This window comes from Jaculus jaculus, chromosome 4, assembly GCF_020740685.1.
Source record: "Jaculus jaculus isolate mJacJac1 chromosome 4, mJacJac1.mat.Y.cur, whole genome shotgun sequence".
NCBI classification, from domain to species: Eukaryota; Metazoa; Chordata; class Mammalia; order Rodentia; family Dipodidae; genus Jaculus; species Jaculus jaculus.
This window is the reverse complement of record NC_059105.1, coordinates 61,610,363-61,630,070: the sequence shown is the minus strand read 5'-3', so window position 1 is coordinate 61,630,070 and position 19,708 is coordinate 61,610,363. Positions and strand designations below refer to the sequence as shown.

Sequence of the window (19,708 nt, the reverse complement as noted above, 5' to 3'; positions counted from 1 at the left end):
CTGCAAGGTGTAATCTGTAAGTCTATTTCATCTATAATGTACCAGATGATTGATTTGTTCTACTCAGTCATAGCATTATTGGGAGGCAAAATATGTTTCTGGCATTAGAAAAAAATATATAAAACACAAATACCTTTCCTTATATACTTCTCCTTAGTCAATCATGGATTATACCAGTAGAGGAGGAAGGCAGGTTGGTATTTCTGAAAACTAATAACTTACTAATTCAATACCTGGTGAGTTAGATGAGCATGATTCCTATTTCTTTCTGAAGCAATGTCACCAGTGACATCTATTGTATAAGATGAAGGAGATAAAGGATGAGGGATAAAAGATGAGGAAATGGGGCTGAAGAGATGGCTTAGTGATTAAGGTGCATGCTGGCAAAGTCAAAGGATCCAGGTTTGATTTCCCCAGTACACATGTAAAGCCAGACACACAGGTGGCACATGCATTTGGAGTTTGTTTGCAGTGGCAAGAGGCCCTGGTGTACTCATTCTCTCTCTCTATCTCTCTCTTTCTCCCTTTCTGATTTCTGCTTGTAAATAAATAAATAATTATTTTTAAAAAAAAGATGAGGAGCTTGACGTGGTGACACACACCTTTAATCTCAGCACTCAGAAGGCAGAGGTAGGAGGATCGCTGTGAGTTCAAGGCCACTCTGAGACTACAGAGTGAATTCCAGGTTAGCTTGGGCTAGAGTGAGGCCCTACCTCAAAAAACAAACAAAAAAAGATGAGGAAATGAACGGAGGCAGTGCTCAGATGAATTGAGGAAATAGCATTTAAGACTAACCTTTGGCTCATCAAGTTTTGGACAGAGTCATGTCCATCTGTTCTAGTGACCTTTATCAGTTCGAAAGATATGAATGGGGCTTTCTTCAGCTTGTGCAAGACAAAAAAAAAAGGCCATTGGGATTATGCATGAGACATAGGAAGACACATTGAGGCTTTCAAATAAGCAACTACTTTTCTAGTTGACAGTGAAGTTCAGGATCTCTCTTGTGATCAAATGTGTAGGTCTGTATATCTACTTTCTGAATGTGCCAAGCTGGAGCAGGTGTGCTGTGGCAAGAGGGAGTGCAAAAAAAGGGCCCATGCATGTCAGCGTGACTTATAGGCTTTAATACTTCACTGTGTAAGGCCAATCAAAGATTTTGTTTTCAAGGCTGGAGAGATGGCTTAGCAGTTAAGGCGCTTGCCTGTGAAGCCTAAGGACCAAAGTTCAATTTACCACTACCCACATAAGCAAAATGAACATGCATCTGAAGTTCATTTGCAGTGGCTAGAGGCCCTGGCATGCCCATTCTCTCTCTCAAATAAGTAAATAAATAAAATATATAAAAAAGATTTCCTTTTTAATTACACAAGCCCTGGAAAGTGCTGTGTCTCATGTTCTCACACACTGTGAATGAATTGTGGTAGCAATCTCTGACACTCTTCCCAGAGCTAAATTAAGAACTGAAGTATAGCTTATGTCTAGGGAAAAAATGTTTTAGGAAATTCTTTAGAACTCGAGGAAAATAAAACATACAAAACCAAGGCTAGACCTAGAGAGATGGCTTAGCGGTTAAGGCACTTGCCTGTGAAGCCTAAAGACGCAGGTTCCAACTCCCTGAAACCCAGTAAGCCAGGCACACAAGTTGATGCATGTGCACAATGTCATGTATGTAAACAAGGTGGTGCACATGTCTGGAATTTGATTGCAGTGGCTAGAGGCCTCAATTCTCTCTCATAAAAAACCAAGCCTATACAAATAAGTTTCAATATACAATATCAGTATTAGCTAGTAGAATAAGAACACAATGATGAATAAGGCATTTGAGACAACACAGAGTTTCTAGCCCCCCCCCTGAAACCTTTATCTACAAAATAAGGATGATGAAATATGTGTTTCTGCAAGGATTGTCTAAAGAGATGTGTAAAGTGGCTAAGTTGTAGCTATTCTTTTGCTGTTGTTTTTTAAAGGCACGTGGCACCACACCTGAACTCGGGTGCCTTTCTTGATTGCTCCTGACCTATACTTGCTGAGACAGAGTCATTCTCTTGAACCCAGAACTCACCTATTTGGCTAGTCTAGCCAGCCAGCTACTTTGGGGGATCCTTCCTCCACCTCCCAAGCACTGGGGTTACAGTAGGACTACCAATGCCCTCCACCCCTCCAGAGTTTACTTGGAAGCTGGGGATCTGGACTCAGGTCCTCATATTTACAAGAAACAGCCTTATGCATGGAGTCACCTCCCCACCTACTAAACTGTAGCTTCCTAAATCCATAATCATTCCCTATGATCCCATAGTTACAGTAAATATTTTTAAAAGCAGTGAAGAGACTTTCCATACTGATATGATTTATTTAACCACTTATCCATTTGTTTCCTGGTTGTTTTCAGCATAGCAGGCATCTCATTATACTTTATTCTCAGACAACATGGAAGGTCAAATCACAGATATCTTAGGATTTGTGGAACAACACAAGGCTTCTGTTGTTTACTTTTTGTCTTTTTTCTTTATTTTTCCCAAACAACACCCTTTCAAAAATACAATTTTAGTTTGAGGACTGTACAAAAATAGGCCTCTGGCTGGAGTTGGTTCTCCTACAGCAATTTGCCTCACTTTTAGTCAATAATGTTTAACCTGTGTGGGCCACTTTGGAGGTTGGCTGTAAAGACCTAATTTGTCTTACCTGGCAAGCTCCTAGAGGTGAGCTGTCAATATTCAGTCCCTAGATATGAGCTGCTTTGAAAAGTCCTATGCTAATATTTATTTATTTATTGCTAGGAAAGCATAACTTGAAGGAGATGCCAATCATAGTGCGGTGGCCAGGACAGGTGGAATTTTTCTCTAAGCTCATCTTTAAGCAAGAACCTGGCTGAAACCGGTTAAGTACTGTCCTCTGAAATCCCCCAGTCTCACTAAGTGCCAGTCTCTAGAAATGAAGCCAACTCGCAAATGATGAAGTCTTCACAACAGCTCTTGAGTAATTTTATCTGTAGCAATAATAATAATAAAAAAAACTTGGGGAATGGAGAGATGGCTATGTGGTTAAAAGCACATGCCTGCAAATTCTGATGGCCTGGGTTCAATTTCCCAGTATCCATGTAAAGCCAGATGCACTAAGTGGCGCATGCATCTGGAGTTCGTTTTGTGGCGGCAGAAGGTGCTGGCACCCCTCCCCCACTGTGTTTCTTTCTCTCTTTCAAATAAATAAAAATATTATATTATATTGTTTATTTATTTATTTGCTTTTCCAAGGTAGGGTCTCAATCTAGCTCAGGCTGACCTGGAATTCACTACGTAGTCTTAGGGTGGCCTCAAACCCATGGCAGTCCTACCTCCGCCTCCCAAGTGCTGGGATTAAAGGCATGCGCACGGAATGGATGGAGAGAATTTCATTTGCAAAGTCTGTGTCAGCATGTTCTAAGCCATATATATACTGTTGGACTTGATCCATGTCTGGGAGCCTCAGCTTTTTTTTTTTTTTTCTGGAACATGGAGCCCAGCAGTGAGCACGCACTCTGCCGGGTTAAAGGCATTGAGGGTCGTCTTTGAGTTTATTCCAGCGACCCTGCGGAGTGTCTGCCAAGGATGTCTTTGGAAAGGAAGGCGGGGTTCGTGTCAGCCCACACCCAGGACATCCCCACACGGTTCTAGGTCGTGGCTGGGCGCTCGTCGTTCAGCTTGGGGGGGGGTCCCCGGGTGGGCAGGCGGGCGGGCTCTCAGGTCCGCTGCAGGTGCGCACGGGTGGGGCGGGGCGGGGCGGGGCCGGCGCGGTGGGCGGGGCGCGAGAGATGGGCGGGGCCAGAGCCTTGTAGCTCGCGGCGCACGGCCCCCGCCGCGGTGGCTGCCGGGATGCGCCGCTCTGAGTGACCTTTCACCCGCGCCCAGCGCTCTCGGGCGGCGGCGCCAGGCGGAAACCATGGCGGAGGCGGTGGCTGCAGCGGGCGAGGCGGGCGCGAGCTCGGGCGAGGCGGCGGAGCGGGAGCGGGAGCCGGACTCGGACCGCGCGCGCCGGAGGCTGCGGGTGCTGTCGGGTCATCTGCTCGGTCGGCCCCGGGACGCTCTGGGTATCCATGAGTGCAAAGCGCACAGAGCCCCGTCGGCGGCCACCGCGTCGCCCGCCGCCACTCCTGCTGCGCCCGAGCCGGGCACCATCCCCAAGAAGCGGTGAGTAGCGGTCTGTGGATGAACCGGCGGCGGGAGGCCACGCCGGGCCTGTGCCGAGGAAGGGCAGTTGACACGCTGGGCGGAAGGCATCCCGGGACTCCGCCGGCGAGCGGGCCGGGAGGGCGTGATGGGTTTTGGTCCCTGTGCGACCGTGGCCCAGCCGATGATGCCTTCTGGTTGGGGAGGGCTGGGAAGCGATGCCCACGCTCGGGGTTGCATGCCGGAAACTCATCCTGTATCTTCAGAGGTCTTGGAGTGTGTGGCAGGAGCTCTCTTACGCTCCTCCTCCGAGATTTAAGTTTGCTGTAGATAAATCAGATTTCTTCTAATTCGTGAAAGCCTGAGTGCGGGGTGGGGTGGCGCTGGAGACCGGTGATGGTCTGGGGAAAGGTGCTGACTGGTTTCGGTGAGGGAGGCTTCCGCTTCCTTGGGGGTGTGATTGTTGACTTTGAGGAAGGAAGCCAATAGCTGCTGAGCTGTGTGAGAAGTTCCAAGACAGGGGTCCGTGGACGAGGAACATTTGCAAGATCTTCCGACTTTTGTGTGCATCCTAATCTGATGAAAGCTACTAGGAGAAGACATTTTCTGAGATGTAGCTTTGACTGCTTGTATAAACTTTGAGAATGACAAAAGATGTTGCTAACGTTAATGCTTACTTTCAAAGTGTCCGAGTACGCTAAACCCACTGATTCTTGTACTCCTTCGCGAGCTACGAGGTCGGTGCAGCTTTCTCCCATTTTGCAGATGAAATTTATTTTTTTAAAGATTAAGAAGCTTGCTGAAGGCTTAACAGGTGCCTGCGTGGAAAGTTAGACTTCAAAAGGACATCAAGGGCTGGGAAGATGGCTCAGCTGTGAAAGGTAGTTGCTTGGAAAGTCTGTCCAGCTGGGGTTAAGTTCTTCAGTACCCACATAAAGCCAGATGTAAAAAGTGGTGCATGTATCTGGAATTCATTTGCAGCAGAAAGAGCCCCTGGCACCCCCCCCCAATAATAATATTCAAAAAGAATATAAATTTGACTGAAGTGCCAAGGATTTAAGCTAGACCTCTTTGGATGATTTGCTTTATTAATCCAGCAAACACAAATCCTTACTACATGCACACTGTATTAGCAATGCAGAGATTCTAAAATACAATTATTTATTCTTATAACATCAAACTTTCAATACAAGGTGATAAGAAATTAAGTTGATAATTAAAATACACAGTCTCTTAACCCAGGTTTGGGTATGTGTTTGTTAGGACAAAAGCTTTCGTAAGTAAGGGTTTTCTGTATAAGTCTTAAAGTTTGTGTTGGAAATTGCCCACTAAAGGGAATAAGTGTTTTATAGTAGACAAACATAAGATCCTTGATAGTTGAGAGACTGGGAAGTTAAGTGTGGCAGGAGGGGAGAAAATGACTGGGGATAAAGCCTTGAGAGGTGGAACTTGTTCCCGGGGTTCCCTGTGAGGTACAGTGTGGTAGATGTATATCTCAGAAAGGACACCCTGAGGAGGCGGCGACACCCTGAGGAGGCGGCAGGAGTCAAGAGAGAAAAGAGGCCATGATAGGTCATCAATCAAAGGTTCTGTCTTTGGGTCATCAATCTTCATTCTCGCAAGTAACATACCATAGTGAACAAAAACTGTCCTTGTGGAAGTTACCATCTATCTGGAAAGGAGTCAGTGGGCAAGTTAGCATGTGAGATAAACATAATGGAACAGCAGCCGGGCTGGTGGCCAGGAAAGCCTGGAAGGAATTCAGCAGGTTAATTATGGGACTGGGTTTGGGAGAAGTCACTGGAGCTGCAGGCGCTGAACATGCGTTGGAGAAGGGGAGAGAGATCACTTGGGGAGGTTGTCCTAGCACACCATTTGGGAAAATGCAATATCATAGCAGTGGGGATGGGGAGGACAGCATGGGTTTGAGAGCTTTGGAAATTAGTGCTTTAGGTGATACTTTAAAATTATGTGACCAAGTTAATGCTCTGGGAGTTAGAGACTGAACTAATGAAATGGAGAATGCTGAAGAATTGTTATATTTAAGAGGACCCACTGTTTACTTGTCATATAATGTCCTGTGAAGTGGTTCCAGTTTCAACCAGGAATGAACGTTCTCATTATTTGAATATACTAAGCAGAGTTTTAAGAGTGATGTTGCATTCCGGTTCGCATTGCTGTTAGAAATTACCCAACCAAGAGCAGCTTCTGGGAAAAAGAGGTTTATTTTGGCTTACAGGCTCGAGGGGAAGCTCCACGATGGCAGGGGAAAACGATGGCATGAGCAGAGGGTGGACATCACCCCCTGGCCAATGTAAGGTGGACCACAGCAACAGGAGGGTGTGCCAAACACTGGCAAGGGGAAACTGGCTTTAATACCCATAAGCCAGCCCCCAACAATACATTCCCTCCAGGAGGCGTTAATTCCCAAATCTCCATCAGCTGGGAACCTAGCATTCAGAACACCTAAGTTTATGGGGAACACCTGAATCAAACCATCCCTGGCCCCCATAAACGGATATCCATACATGATGTAAAATACAATGCATTCAGTCTGACTTTAAAAGTCCCCATAGTATTTATCAATTCCAATGATGTTCATAATCCCCATAGTTCAAGATCTTTTTTTTTTTAAATTTTTATTAACATTTTCCATGATTATAAAATATATCCCATGGTAATTCCCTCCCTCCCCACCCCCACACTTTCCCATTTGAAATTCCATTCTCCATCATATTACCTCCCCATTACAATTATTGTAATTACATATATACAATATCAACCTATTAAGTATCCTCCCCCCTTCCTTTCTCTTCCCTTTATGTTTCCTTTTTAACTTACTGGCCTCTGCTACTAAGTATTTTCATTCTCACGCAGAAGCCCAGTCATCTGTAGCTAGGATCCACATATGAGAGAGAACATGTGGCGCTTGGCTTTCTGGGTCTGGGTTACCTCACTTAGTATAATACTTTCCAGGTCCATCCATTTTTCTGCAAATTTCATAACTTCATTTTTCTTTACTGCTGAGTAGAACTCCATTGTATAAATATGCCACATCTTCATTATCCACTCATCTGTTGATGGACATCTAGGCTGGTTCCATTTCCCAGCTATTATAAATTGAGCAGCAATAAACATGGTTGAGTACGTACTTCTAAGGAAATGTGATAAGTCTAGTTCAAGATCTTTTAACTGAGCCATAATACCAAAAAATAACCTCAAAAACCCCTAATGGCACAGAATAAATATTCACACTGCAAAAGATGGCATTGGGCATAGCAAAGAAACATTCAACCAATACAAGATTTAAAACAACCAGGGCAAATATCAAACTCTGTAGCTTCAAGTCCAGCAACTCTAACCAGTGACAAATCTCCAAGTCTGGTAATTCTAACCAGCAACAAGTCTCTGGTATTCCAATTCCGCCCCTCCAGCTAGGCTACTCACAGTCCTGGGAAACTTCATTGGGGCTTTGCAGCTCCTTGGCAGCCATCTCATGGTTCCAGCATCTCCACTGGGTCTCCACTGCAAGCCACGGTTCATCCTCATGGCCCCATCGGGTCTCTATGCAGGCAACCAACAAACCTGCTTCACACTGCCCATGGCCATTTCCAAAACACAAGACCGTTTTGCAAACTCAATGGCCCTCTTTCCTGCATTTCTTATACACCACTATACCAGGTAGGGTGCCAATTTGTTAATCCAGGGGGGAATAAAGCAGACTTTGAAGAACAGGACACTCCTTGAGCACTCAGGCCCTTTCAAAAGAGTCTACATTCTTCTTGTTGCCCCAGCGCAGGTCAGCTAGCCCAGTCTCAAAGGTTGTCATCTCTCAGTTGCAGCTGAACGGGCAACAGTTCACCCAAAGATTTTTCTTTCTGGGCCATATCCCTCTACTCACACCAGTTCATTTCTACGCAAAGCAACCCTGCACAACTCTCAGGACGTGGGCACAAGAGCAAGCTTCTCACACATACTGCTAGCCCAGTCCAAGCAAAGCTCTTTTTCACCCTCATAAGCCAAACCTCACAGTCCATAGTTCTTATTGCATTCAGGTCTTGCAGCTCAGACCAGAATAGTCCATCAAGCTGTACTTACAGCACTGCAAGGCATCTCTTAGGCCAAAGTTTCAAATCCTCCCATATTCCTCTTGAAAATCAGCTCCAAGAGGCCAAAGCCACACAGTCAGGTGTCTAGCAGCAATCCCACTCCTTGGTACCACTTTACTGTTGCAGTCCGGTTCACATTGCTGTTAGAAATCACCCAACCAAGAGCAGCTTCTGGGAAAAAGAGGTTTATTTTGGCTTATAGGCTCAAGGGGAAGCTCCACGATGGCAGGGGAAAACAATGGCATGAGCAGAGGGTGGACATCACCCCCTGGCCAATGTAAGGTGGACCACAGCAACAGGAGGGTGTGCCAAACATTGGCAAGGGGAAACTGGCTTTAATACCCATAAGCCAGCCCCCAACAATACACTCCCTCCAGGAGGTGTTAATTCCCAAATCTCCATCAGCTGGGAACCTAGCATCCAGAACACCTAAGTTTATGGGGAGCACCTGAATCAAACCACCACAAGTGAGTTTACTTTTGGACTTTTCTTCTTTAAGTGCATGTTACTCCATGTGCAGTTTTCTTTTCTTACTTTCTAATGCAATTTTAGATTCTTTAAAACTACAGTAATGCATGCATGTCACATTTTGGTATCTTGGTTTTGGCTATGGAGAAGGAAAAAATTGCCTGTTGCTTTTTTCACATTTAATCACTCCCCCCCTCCCCTGCCAGGTAGGGTCTCACTCTGGCTCAGGCTGACCTGGAATTAATTTTGTAGTCTCAGGGTGGCCTTGAACTCACAGCGATCCACCTACCTCTGCATCCCGGGTGCTGGGATTAAAGGCGTGCACCACCACACCCAGCTACATTTAATCACATTCTAAGCTATACCTTTGGCTGCAGCCTCATTCAGGTTTGCATCAGTTACAGTTGTTCTGTGGCTGTTTTTAGAGGTTTTGAATGTTTCTTTCTTTTTTTTTGTTTTTGAGGTAGGGTCTTGCTCTAGACCAGGCTGACCTGGTTGCAGGGTGGCCTCGAGTTCATGGTGATCCTCCCACCTTCCAAAGTGCTGGGAGTGTGTGCTCTACCATGCCTGGCTGAGCTTTTCTTTCTTTATGAATGTATGCTTAGACTTCCCCCCCCAAAGTGAAACAACTCCTGTTTCCATCTATCAAGATGCAGCTGTCCTTGGTACAAGTGAAGAAATGTGCCAGAATGAGGAGGCAAAGTGCTGGCAATTGCTGTTCCACATGCAGGCTCCCCTCATTTCTCTGGGAATTCAGCTATGGAACCCCTGACGCTATTGTCCAAAGGATGACTTGATCATAGCATGATAAGATTAGAAAGATATGATTGACACCTACTTGTAATATGTGTTAAGAGAAACTATCCAAAACTCCTTGTGATGTTTGGTTTTGATTGTCAACTGTACAGGATTTTTGAATCACCTAGGAGACACATCTCTGGGCTTATCCACAAAAAGGTATCTGGGAGAAGATTAATGGAGTGGGGAAAACCTGTGTTCAGAGAAGAAATGATCTCCCTATGGATGGCCTACAAGCAGAGTTCTCAGGAAAAAAAAATAGTGCATGCCTGTCTACCCCCCTTCTCCATTTCAAGTCAGTGTGTCCAACTCTACTGTAACCCTCTACTGACATCAGACTCCAGCTTCTTTGACCTTCTAACATGTACTCATGAGCAGTAACTCTCTAAGGGCTTTCCAGGTTTTAGCTCTGGATCAAGACTGTTGAGGTGTCCAGCTTCTTAGAATGAAAAGCTACTGGCTTCTCTAGTCTCTCCACATGCAGATGATCATGGTTGAACTGCCCAGCCACCACCATGCAAGTCAATTTAGTAGCTACCCTTATAATATATATGCACATATTTGCAGTCTGTTGATTCTGTTCTCTAGGCATCTTGACCTAGTCCACTACTGATGTCCTCTTTTGTAACTGGTCACAGCACACAGTGGCTTCCTGAGACTTCTGCCTTCCACTGCACTATACATGTTTTACTTGACTTCACCCAAAGCCACAACAGAGCAGGCTCTTTACTGGCCAAATCAAGTGGTCATGTATTTATTCTGGGTTTGTTTGTTTGGTTGGTTGTTTTTTCAAGGTAGGGTCTCACTCTGGCCCAGGTTGACCTGTATTCTCAGGGTGGTCTCAAACTCACGGCGATCCTCATACCCCTTCCTCCTGAGTGCTGAGATTAAAGGCGTAAAACACCCCCCCCCCAAAAAATATATTTGTGCATGTGTGAGAGAGAGAATGTGTGAGAGGAGAGAGAGAGAAAATGAATAAGCACAAGCACAGGTGTACCAGGGCCTCTTGCCGCTACAAAATGTATTCCAGTTGCATGTGCTACTTTGTGTGTCTGTTTCTACGTAGGTACTGGGGAATTGAGCCTGAGCCATCAGGCTTTGCAGGCAAGTGCTTTTGACTGCCAAGCCTCTCTCTAGCCCCTTGATTAACTTTTTATTGACAACTTCCATACATATAAGACAATATACCATGGCCATAATCCCCTCCCACCACCTTTCTCTTCCTCCCATCTCAGTGCCCTTCTACTGTAGCCCTTCTTCCCAGCCAGTCTCTCTTCTAATGAGGGTTTGAATTCTTACAGCTTTATGTCAACACAATTTTTATTAGGAATGTCACTAATTAATTAACTTGCTTATGTCATATACGTGTGTCATTTTTTTCCTCTTGCAGTGCCTAGAGCATCACACATGCTAGGCAATCAATCTACCCCTGAGCAACATGCCTAGCACACATATGCCATTCTCTCTCTCTTTTTTTTAAGATGGTGCTTGTGTGTGTGTGTGTGTGTGTCATAGCAAATGTGGAAGTCTGAGGTCACCTTGGGGTGTTTGTCCTCTCCCTGCACCCTGCTTGAGAATATCCCTTGTTACTTTGTTTTTGCTGCTTCATTTTGTATGCTATAGTCTAGCTGGCCATGAACTTCTGGATTCTTGTGGCTTCACCTTCCTGTGCTATAGGCATATTGAGATCACATGCATGTGCCACTTTGATTGGGCTTTATGTGGATGCTAAAGACTTGAACTTGGCCAGTAAGCTCCCTTAACTTTTGAGCCATCTCTCCTGTCTTATGAATGCCTTTTTTTTGGGGGGGGGGTTCGAGGTAGGCTGGCTTAGGCTGACCTGGAATTCACTATGTAGTCTCAGGGTGGCCTCAAACTCTGGTGATCCTCCTACCTTTGCCTCCTGCATATGCCACCACACCCCACAATGTATGCCATTCTTTTTTTCCCAAAAAAAACATATTTATTTATTTTTGCTCTTTTTGAGGTAGGGTCTCACTCTAGCTCAGGCTGACCTGGAAATCACTCTGTAGTCTCAGGGTGGCCTCCAACTCATGGCAATCCTTCTACCTCTACCTCCTGAGTGCTGGTATTAAAGATGTGTACCACCACGCCTGGCAAAATATTTTTATTTTTATTTATTTATTTGACAGAGAAAGAGGGAGGGAGGGAGAGAGAGAGAGAAGGGGGGGGCATGAGAGAGAATGAGAGAGAATGAGAATATGCGTGTGCCAGTCGAACTCCAGACACTTGCGCCTCCTTGTGCATCTAGCTAATGTGGGTTCTGGGGAATCAAACCTGGGTCCTTTGGCTTTGCAGGCAAATGCCTTAACTGCTAAGCCATCCCTCCAGCCCAACATATGCCATTCTTTAAAGATACACGATACACGATACAACATTTATCAAAGCTTTGGTGGGTGTTTTGCAGGAGAGAAAGCTAAATTAACTAACCTCTTGTGGTTTCCAGGTAGGTGTCCTGAAGCTTTTAAGAGTTGATGCATGATACAGCAAAGATTTGCACCAGTGACTAATGACAATATCATTTGGAAAAATTAGAGCTTATTCTGGTGGCTGTATTAGATGGAATAGTTATCAGTCTGTGAGTTCATTTTTAGGATTTGTAGTGATGGTGTTAATTGTTTCAATTTGAATAAGTCACCATCCTAAGTACCAGTGTCAAGCTTATATCCTTGATTTCATTGGAGTGCCGCAACAACTTTGAAAAGTAGGTGGTTCTATATGTAGGTTTCAGGTGAGAAAAGACTCGGGTAATTGTATTTGCCTGAGGTTATGCAGTTATAAAATGAATAAGGCAGTATTTCAACACTCAAGCTACTTTCTCTAAGGTGTTTTCCTATTGCCACACGATGGATGTTGTTCCCTGGGGGAAAATTATGTACTTAACTATTCATCACTTTGCTCTGTTGTTTATCGTGCTGTTTCAGACAATCTGCAGTTAAGTAGATGATATCGAATACTGTGAGCTATAGTTGAGTGCAGTTACCTTCTTTAACATTTTTTAAAATTTATTTGCAAGCAGAGAGACACAGGGAGGGAGGAAAAGAGGGAGAATGTGGGCATGTCAGGGCCTCGATTCACTGCCAATGAACCCCAGATGTGTGCACTGCTCTGTGCTTCTGGCTTTACATGGGTACTGAAGAATCAAACTCAGATCATTAGGTTTTGCAGGTGAGCACCTTAACTGCTGAGCCATTTCTCCAGCCTGCAGCTATATTCTTATTGTTTCGACAAAGCATCCAACCAAAAGTAGCTGATAGGAGGAAAAGGGTATATTTGGGCTTTCAGTCTTGAGAAGCTTCATGATGGCAGGGAAAAGATGGTAGAGCAGAGGCTGGAATCACCTCCATGCCACAGCAGCAGGCCACACTGGCAAGCTAGGGCTAATAAACCTCAATGCCCATACCCAGTGACACACCTCCTCCAGAAAGGCTACACCTCCCAAGTTGCATTAGGTGGGGGCCAAGCATTCAGAACACATGAGTTTATGGGGGATGCCCTATTCAAACCACCACACCTGAGGTATTAGTTTATAGTGTACTATGGATCAATTATAAAATAAGATTCAGTTAAAGTGATATTCAGAATTTAAGAAAATACAGTGCATGGTATAAGACGATAGGCTTGCTGCTTCCTGTTATGAGTGAATTTTGCTGTAAATTGTAGGAGAACACAGTATTGGGAATAAAAGAGAGCAAGGAAAGGCTTGGTGGCTCAGGCCTGTAATACCAGCAGGAGAATCACCATGAATGTGAGACCAGTCTAGGCTACAGATTGAGTTCCAGGTCAGCCTGGGCTACAGTGAACTTAAATAGAGGAGGGCATGGAGAGGAAAAGGGAAATGAGGAAGGGAAGAGAGAATAAGGAGGAGGGAGGTAGGAGACTAGATGAGTGAAGGAAGGTGCAGAAGAGAGTGGTCTTAGAGGAATCAGTGTTTGGCTTTAGGCGATTTGTACTGGCATGAGTAAGAAACCTTCATGATGTAATCTCTATGGTAATTTGGTATTCTCTAGTTTTGAACCAGACCTTCTTCAAACAGACGTCCTTATTTCAGGAAGTTACTATCCAACTATCTAGCCTGTGGTTATTTAATAAGAATATCTGGGGGCTGGTGAGATGGCTCTCTCAGTATTGCTTGTTGCATAAGGGTGAGGACCTAAGTTTGGATCCCTACAGCCCATGTAAATGTTGGCAGCTTACTTTTTGAAGTAAAATCTTTAGAAGGTATAGTGGTTTGAATGTAAAATTGCCTCCCTCATAGGCTTGTGTGTTTGAATAATTAATCTGTAGTTGGTGATACTATTGAGGAAGGCTCTGGAACCTTTAGAAGGTGAAACCTTGCTGGGAAAACTGTGTCACTAGAGGTTGACCTTGTGGTTTTCTAGCGTGACCCCGTTTGCTGTTCTGTGTCTGCCTTCTGCTCACGTGAAAGCGTGACTTAGGCTTCCCACTTTGTCCTGTCATGCGTCCTTGCCTGATGGACTCTACCCTGTGGCACTGTGAGCTGAAATAAACTGTTTCCTTCCCTGAATTGCTTCTGGTCAGGCCAATACAGAAGCGTTCTTTCCTATTTTCTTTTCTGAAAATATATTAGTTGGTTTTAACTTTCAGAGTATTTGTCCACTTTATCTTTATAGGCCATTTGTGGCTTTAAACTATTAGACTGATAGTCTAAATTTTGGTTTTCCATCTAAACTCTTTCCATTTGCCTTTATCTTCAGAAAGTATGTTTTAGATTGGCTTTTATATAATTGGTGGCTTTTTTAAAAAACAGGAATTCTTGTGTTTTGATACATGTATTAATTAGAATGATTGATTTTAGGTGTTAAGTTAGGTTAAAGCATGAAAGGTTTATTATATTGTTGTCTTTTTTGCTTTGTGTGTGTTTGTAGGGAATTGAACTCAAGGTTGTGTTCACATTAGACAAACGTTCTTCCACTGAGCTCCGCGCTCATAGCCCTTTGTTATTCTTTGTTTGCTTCCTTAATAATCTCATGTACTTGGACTCTATTAATTTTTATCAGTATTGGGGAACTATTTATTTATTTATTTGAGAGTGACAGACACAGAGAGAAAGACAGATAGAGGGATAGAGAGAATGGGCATGCCAGGGCTTCCAGCCTCTGCAAACGAACTCCAGACGCGTGCGCCCCCTTGTGCATCTGGCTAACGTGGGACCTGGGGAACCGAGCCTCAAACCGGGGTCCTTAGGCTTCACAGGCAAGCGCTAAACCGCTAAGCCATCTCTCCAGCCTTGGGGAACTATTTCTGTTCACTTCCACCATGTTGTGATGCTGAAGCCCAACGTGTCTGTCATAACAGCTGTTGGGTTCTATTCCCATCCCTATTCAGTCCATCAACAAGTCTTATTCTACTAGCTGATTCACAGTACACTTTTGCTTAGCTCCGCTATTACCATCCTAGATGAATTGTTTTGTTTTGCTTTGTTTTTCGAGGTAGGGTCTCACTGTAGCTCAGGCTGACCTGGAATTCACTATTGTAGTCTCAGGGTGGCCTCGAACCCACGGTGATCCTCCTACCTCTGCCTCCTGAGTGCTGGGATTAAAGGCGTGTGCCACCACGCCCAATTCTGTTTTCTTTTTGTCATCTAAACTCAGGCCCATGACCCAATATTCTTTGGGACTAGGATTTAGCAACCTCTCTTAGCCGGCTCTAGATGAAATTTTGTTTTTACCAGTGCTGGGAATCAAACCCAGGGTCAGTGCTTGGTAGACAATTGCTGTATCATTGAGCTACATCCTCAGCCCATAGATGAAATCCTAATTGTCTCATATCTAGCCATGTTTCCTTTATTTTCTGTCCTTTAAATGCTTTTCCATTCATTGTGAGACCAGTCTTTGTTTAGGGAAAGTGAGTGCCTTCTGCCTGCTGTTGTGCCACATTCTAGCATTGTACAAGTGAGTGGGAGTCCATTGGAAATATATAGACAGGTATGTAGAAGATATCCTGTTCTACTGTAAGTGGTGTAGTTAGTGTGTGGTGAAAGAGTCATGAATTTTTAAGGGAGAAGGAAAAGATTTTTAGATGAGACTCTGGACTGGTTCCCTGGCGAAGTAGTAGTTCTGTAAGGAAAGAAGGGCATCTCAGAGTGGAGACATACAGCAAGTGCAAAGATATGTAGGCGTAAAAGGCATGGCATGTACAAGAAGTTGTGATAAATTAATGTGTTTGGGAAGAGAATTTATAGATTGGTGCTATTAAAAGAATGAAGATTTTTGGGCTGGAGAGATGGCTTAGTGGTTAAGGCACATGCCTGCAAAGCCTAACGACCCAGGTTCGATTCTCCAGGTCCCACATAAGCCAGATGTTCATAGTGGCGCACGCATCTGGAGTTCGTTTGCAGTGGCTAGAAGCCCTGGTATGCCATTCTCTCTCTTTATGTAATAAATAAATAAAAATAAAATAAAATAAAAAAGAATGAAGATTTCACGGGTTGGGGAGATGGCTCAGTCAGTAAAGGGCTTGCCATGAAAGGACAAGGACGTCAGCTTGGACCCCCAGCACCCACATAGAAAGTTAGATGCTGCGGCGCGTGCCTGTAATACCAGCGTGAAGACACGGAGGTAGAGTGATCTCTAGGACTCTGGTTAGTGACTCTAGCTGAGTCCTTGAGCTGCAGGTTCAACGAGACTCAGAAAATTGAGAAAGACACCTGATGCTGACCTGTGGCCTCTACATGCACAGTTGTCACACATATGTACACATATGGTGTATGTATTTATGTGAGTGTATGCATTCACATGTATACATTCACAAATACATACACCATATAACAGCAACAACAAGAAAAATTAGGATTTTGCTGGGTGTTGTGGCGCATGCCTTTAATCCCAGAACTCGGGAGGCAGAGGTAGGAGGATCACCGTGAGTTCGAGGCTACCCTGAGACTACATAGTCGATTCCAAGTCAGCCTGAGTTGGAGTAAGACCCTATCTCGAAAACAAACAAACATACAAACAAACAACAACAACAACAAAAGAAAAAAGAAAAATTAGGCACTTAGGTTTTTACTTTTGGTTGTATCATGGAACATGGGGAATATTGTTCTGAACCTGTTGATCCCTGTGGACATGGCCCTGCACTGCTTCTCAGGGCTTTTTCGCATAGCTTTATGCTTCAGTCCAAGTGAGACAGTTCTAGGTGAGACCATCCCACCTCAGCTGAAGTGGTGCATTTCTGCCGTCTCTCAAAGAATTGGTTTAAATGCCACCACAGGGAAACCTCCTTTCAGTCAGAAATGAACACTATTTGCCTCAACTCTTAGCATATGTTGCGCTCCGGTGTGGCAGTTGTGAGTATAGTGAAATCACTGCTTGGTAGTTAGGAGTGTTAGAAATGACCATGATTTAATTCTTAGTTGTATCATATGCTGTTTGTATGACTGAGGACACATAAGTGAATCTTTCTGGGCCTGTTTTTTCATATTTTATTTATATAGGTATAATGAGAGTTATTTCACAGGATTAATGTGAGAAGGAAATGCCATCATGATTGTACACCTCTTAACTGTACAGTATCGTGCATACTATTACCCATTGAAATGAACTTTACAGAATGTAGTAAGAACCCAGTGCTAAAATAATTCCTGAAGGTGGAAGCACAGCCAGAAATAGGGAGACGCTCAGAAGCAACAGTAACATTTTTAAAAATACTTGAGAGTGGGAGGGAGGGAAGACGGGTACACCAAGGCTCTTGCTATTGCACACGAACTGAAGATACATGCTCCATTCTGCGCATCTGGCTGTATGTGGGTACAGGGAAATTGAACCTGGACAAACAAGCTTTGCAAGCAAACACCTTTAAATGCTGAGCCAACTCTCCAAACCCAACAATAGCATTTTCATAGAGAACACATTGCTAATAAATATTACCTTGTACTTGAAGGAGTCAGGGAAAAATGCAGACAACAGAGTTGTCCACAGTTTCTCCTATTGGTGTTAGAGTCATGCATATTGTGGCCAGTGGTCACATGTTGAGATTTTATTTTATTATTATTTATTTATTTGGCAGAGAACGGGAGAGAGAGAAAATGGGCATGCCAGGGCCTCCAGCCACTGTCAGTGAACTCCAGATGTGTGTGCCCCCATGTGTATCTGGCTAACATGGGTCCTGGGGAATCAGACCTGGGTCCTTTGGCTTTGTAAGCAAACACCTTAATGGCTAAGCCATCCCTCCAGATCCCCCCCCCCCTTTTTAATGAGAGAGAGAATATTGGTTTACCAGGGCCTCCAGCCACTGCAGTTGAACTCCAGATGCACGTGCCCCCCATGCGACCTTGCATGCTTGCGGTAACTTGTGCGTCTGGTTTATGTGGGACCTGGAGAATTGACCATGAGTCCTTATGCTTCTCAGGCATGCGCCTTAACCACTAAGCCATCTCTCCAGCCTTGTTGTGGTTTCTTTAATATTTTTATTTTATTGATTGATTTATTATTTTATTGATTGATTGAATGATTAATAGAGTGGAAGGGGTGTGCCAGGGCCTCTTGCCAGTACAGACAAACTCCAGACACATGCATCCTGCCTTATGTGAGTATTGGGGAATCAAATTTAGAGAGGCTTTGCAAGCAAGCACTTTTAACTGCTGGGGCATCTATTTTTCCAGTCTACCTGTTGTGGTTTGAATATAAAAGATCGTCGCCGGGCGCGTGGCTCGCCGTGATCGTATAGTGGTTAGTACTCTGCGTTGTGTGAATATAAAAGACCACCCCTAAGCTCCTGTGTTTGGACGCTTGGTCCCCAGCTCATGGCACTGTTAGGGAAGGTTGTGGAATCTTTTTTTGTTGTTGTTGTTATTGTTTGTTTTTCCGATGTAGGGTCTCACTCTAGCTCAGGCTGACCTGGAATTTACTATGTAATCTCAGGGTGGCCTCCAACTCATGGTGATCCTCCTACTTCTGCCTCCAAGTGCTGGGATTAAAGGTGTGTGCCACCACATCTGGCTCAGGTTGTGGAATCTTTAGGAGGAGGTCCCTTGCTGGAGGAAGTGGGGTCACTGGGGGTGGGCCTTGAAGTGTTGTAGTGTAGCCTGTGTCCTCTGCTTCCTGCTTCTGGCTGAAACGTGACAAGCTGTTCTGTCATGTATTCCTTGCCATAATGGACCTCGCAATGTAAGCTGAGTATAACTGTCTTTCCTTCCTTGAGTTGCTTTATGGTCACACATTTGTGTACAGCAATGAGAAAGTAATATGTCACCATTGGGCTATTTATTTCTCATTTGAAATTCTTGGTGGCTCTTAGGCTCACTGTCACCACTGTGAAACAATGTAGTCTTGATGACCATACATTGGACTTTGAATAAACATTATTGTGTTGAAGACAAGTTAATTGATAAATGTTTTAATTTTGTGCTTTTTAAGACTAACATTATAAACTAGAAAATGTTGTGTAACAAATTACATTTCCTAAAATTTGCATCAAAATACATCTGGATATCTGTCATTCCCTTTTCTGGGATCGTCTTGTAAAATATGGATAGCGATCTGTGCTGCCCAGCCTGCCAGGTAACACATCTTCATCTCCTGTTAGCTCTTCCCCTCCCTCTTGCCATCAGGTTGGGCCTTGTTAATGTTGCTGAACTCAGGTTCATCCTATCTTGTAAGTGCAGTGAGTTTAAAATTTCTTCTTTTTGTTTTGTTTCTTTGAAGATCAGGCCTGGATTTGGGAAGGTTGGTGGGAGCAACTTTATTTAAAAATACTGACTGTAAGGCTGTGTATTCCTCTATTCTAGAGCCAAGACTCTACTACTTTTAGCTTCTTATGCTATAAGGTAGTGCTTCACAAGGTCTGTAGATGGCCTTTGACAGAATTTCCTAGGGGTGCTTATTCCAAATGTGGATTCTGAGATCCCCTTGCTGGAAATTCTAGTCATGTTTTAAGATTTAGGGTGGTATCCAGAACTCTACTTTTGAGATGAGCACCCGAAACAGTACATACACAACCAAGAAGCTTCCGAACCTCTGGTGATGTAATTGGTAACTAATTTTAATATCTGTTCTCTCCAAATTTCATGGGCTCATTTTTTCTTCTCTGGGTTTTCTGGAAGCAAAGGTAATGGTCTTAAATACTTAACACTTAAGAATAGAAGGCTACTACTTAGTATTAGGGGTAAATGACTGTCAAGCAGGTATGTGTTTCAGTGTTGATCTTTTA

The 19,708-nt window shown here is 44.1% G+C and overlaps 1 protein-coding gene across 2 annotated transcripts in view; it reads left to right on the top strand.

Annotated features, from left to right (window-relative positions):
* The first annotated feature begins 3,900 nt into the window (after positions 1-3,900).
* The window catches only part of Agps (alkylglycerone phosphate synthase), a 131,257-nt gene continuing 115,449 nt past the window's right edge, over positions 3,901-19,708 (top strand). The window contains exon 1 of one of the 2 annotated variants that reach the window (XM_004660228.2): positions 3,901-4,163. In XM_004660228.2, coding sequence (XP_004660285.2) covers positions 3,916-4,163 — 248 coding nt within the window. In that variant the 5' untranslated portion in view covers positions 3,901-3,915. The remainder of the gene's footprint in view (positions 4,164-19,708) is intronic. The other variant, XM_045147132.1, reaches the window with a different exon arrangement.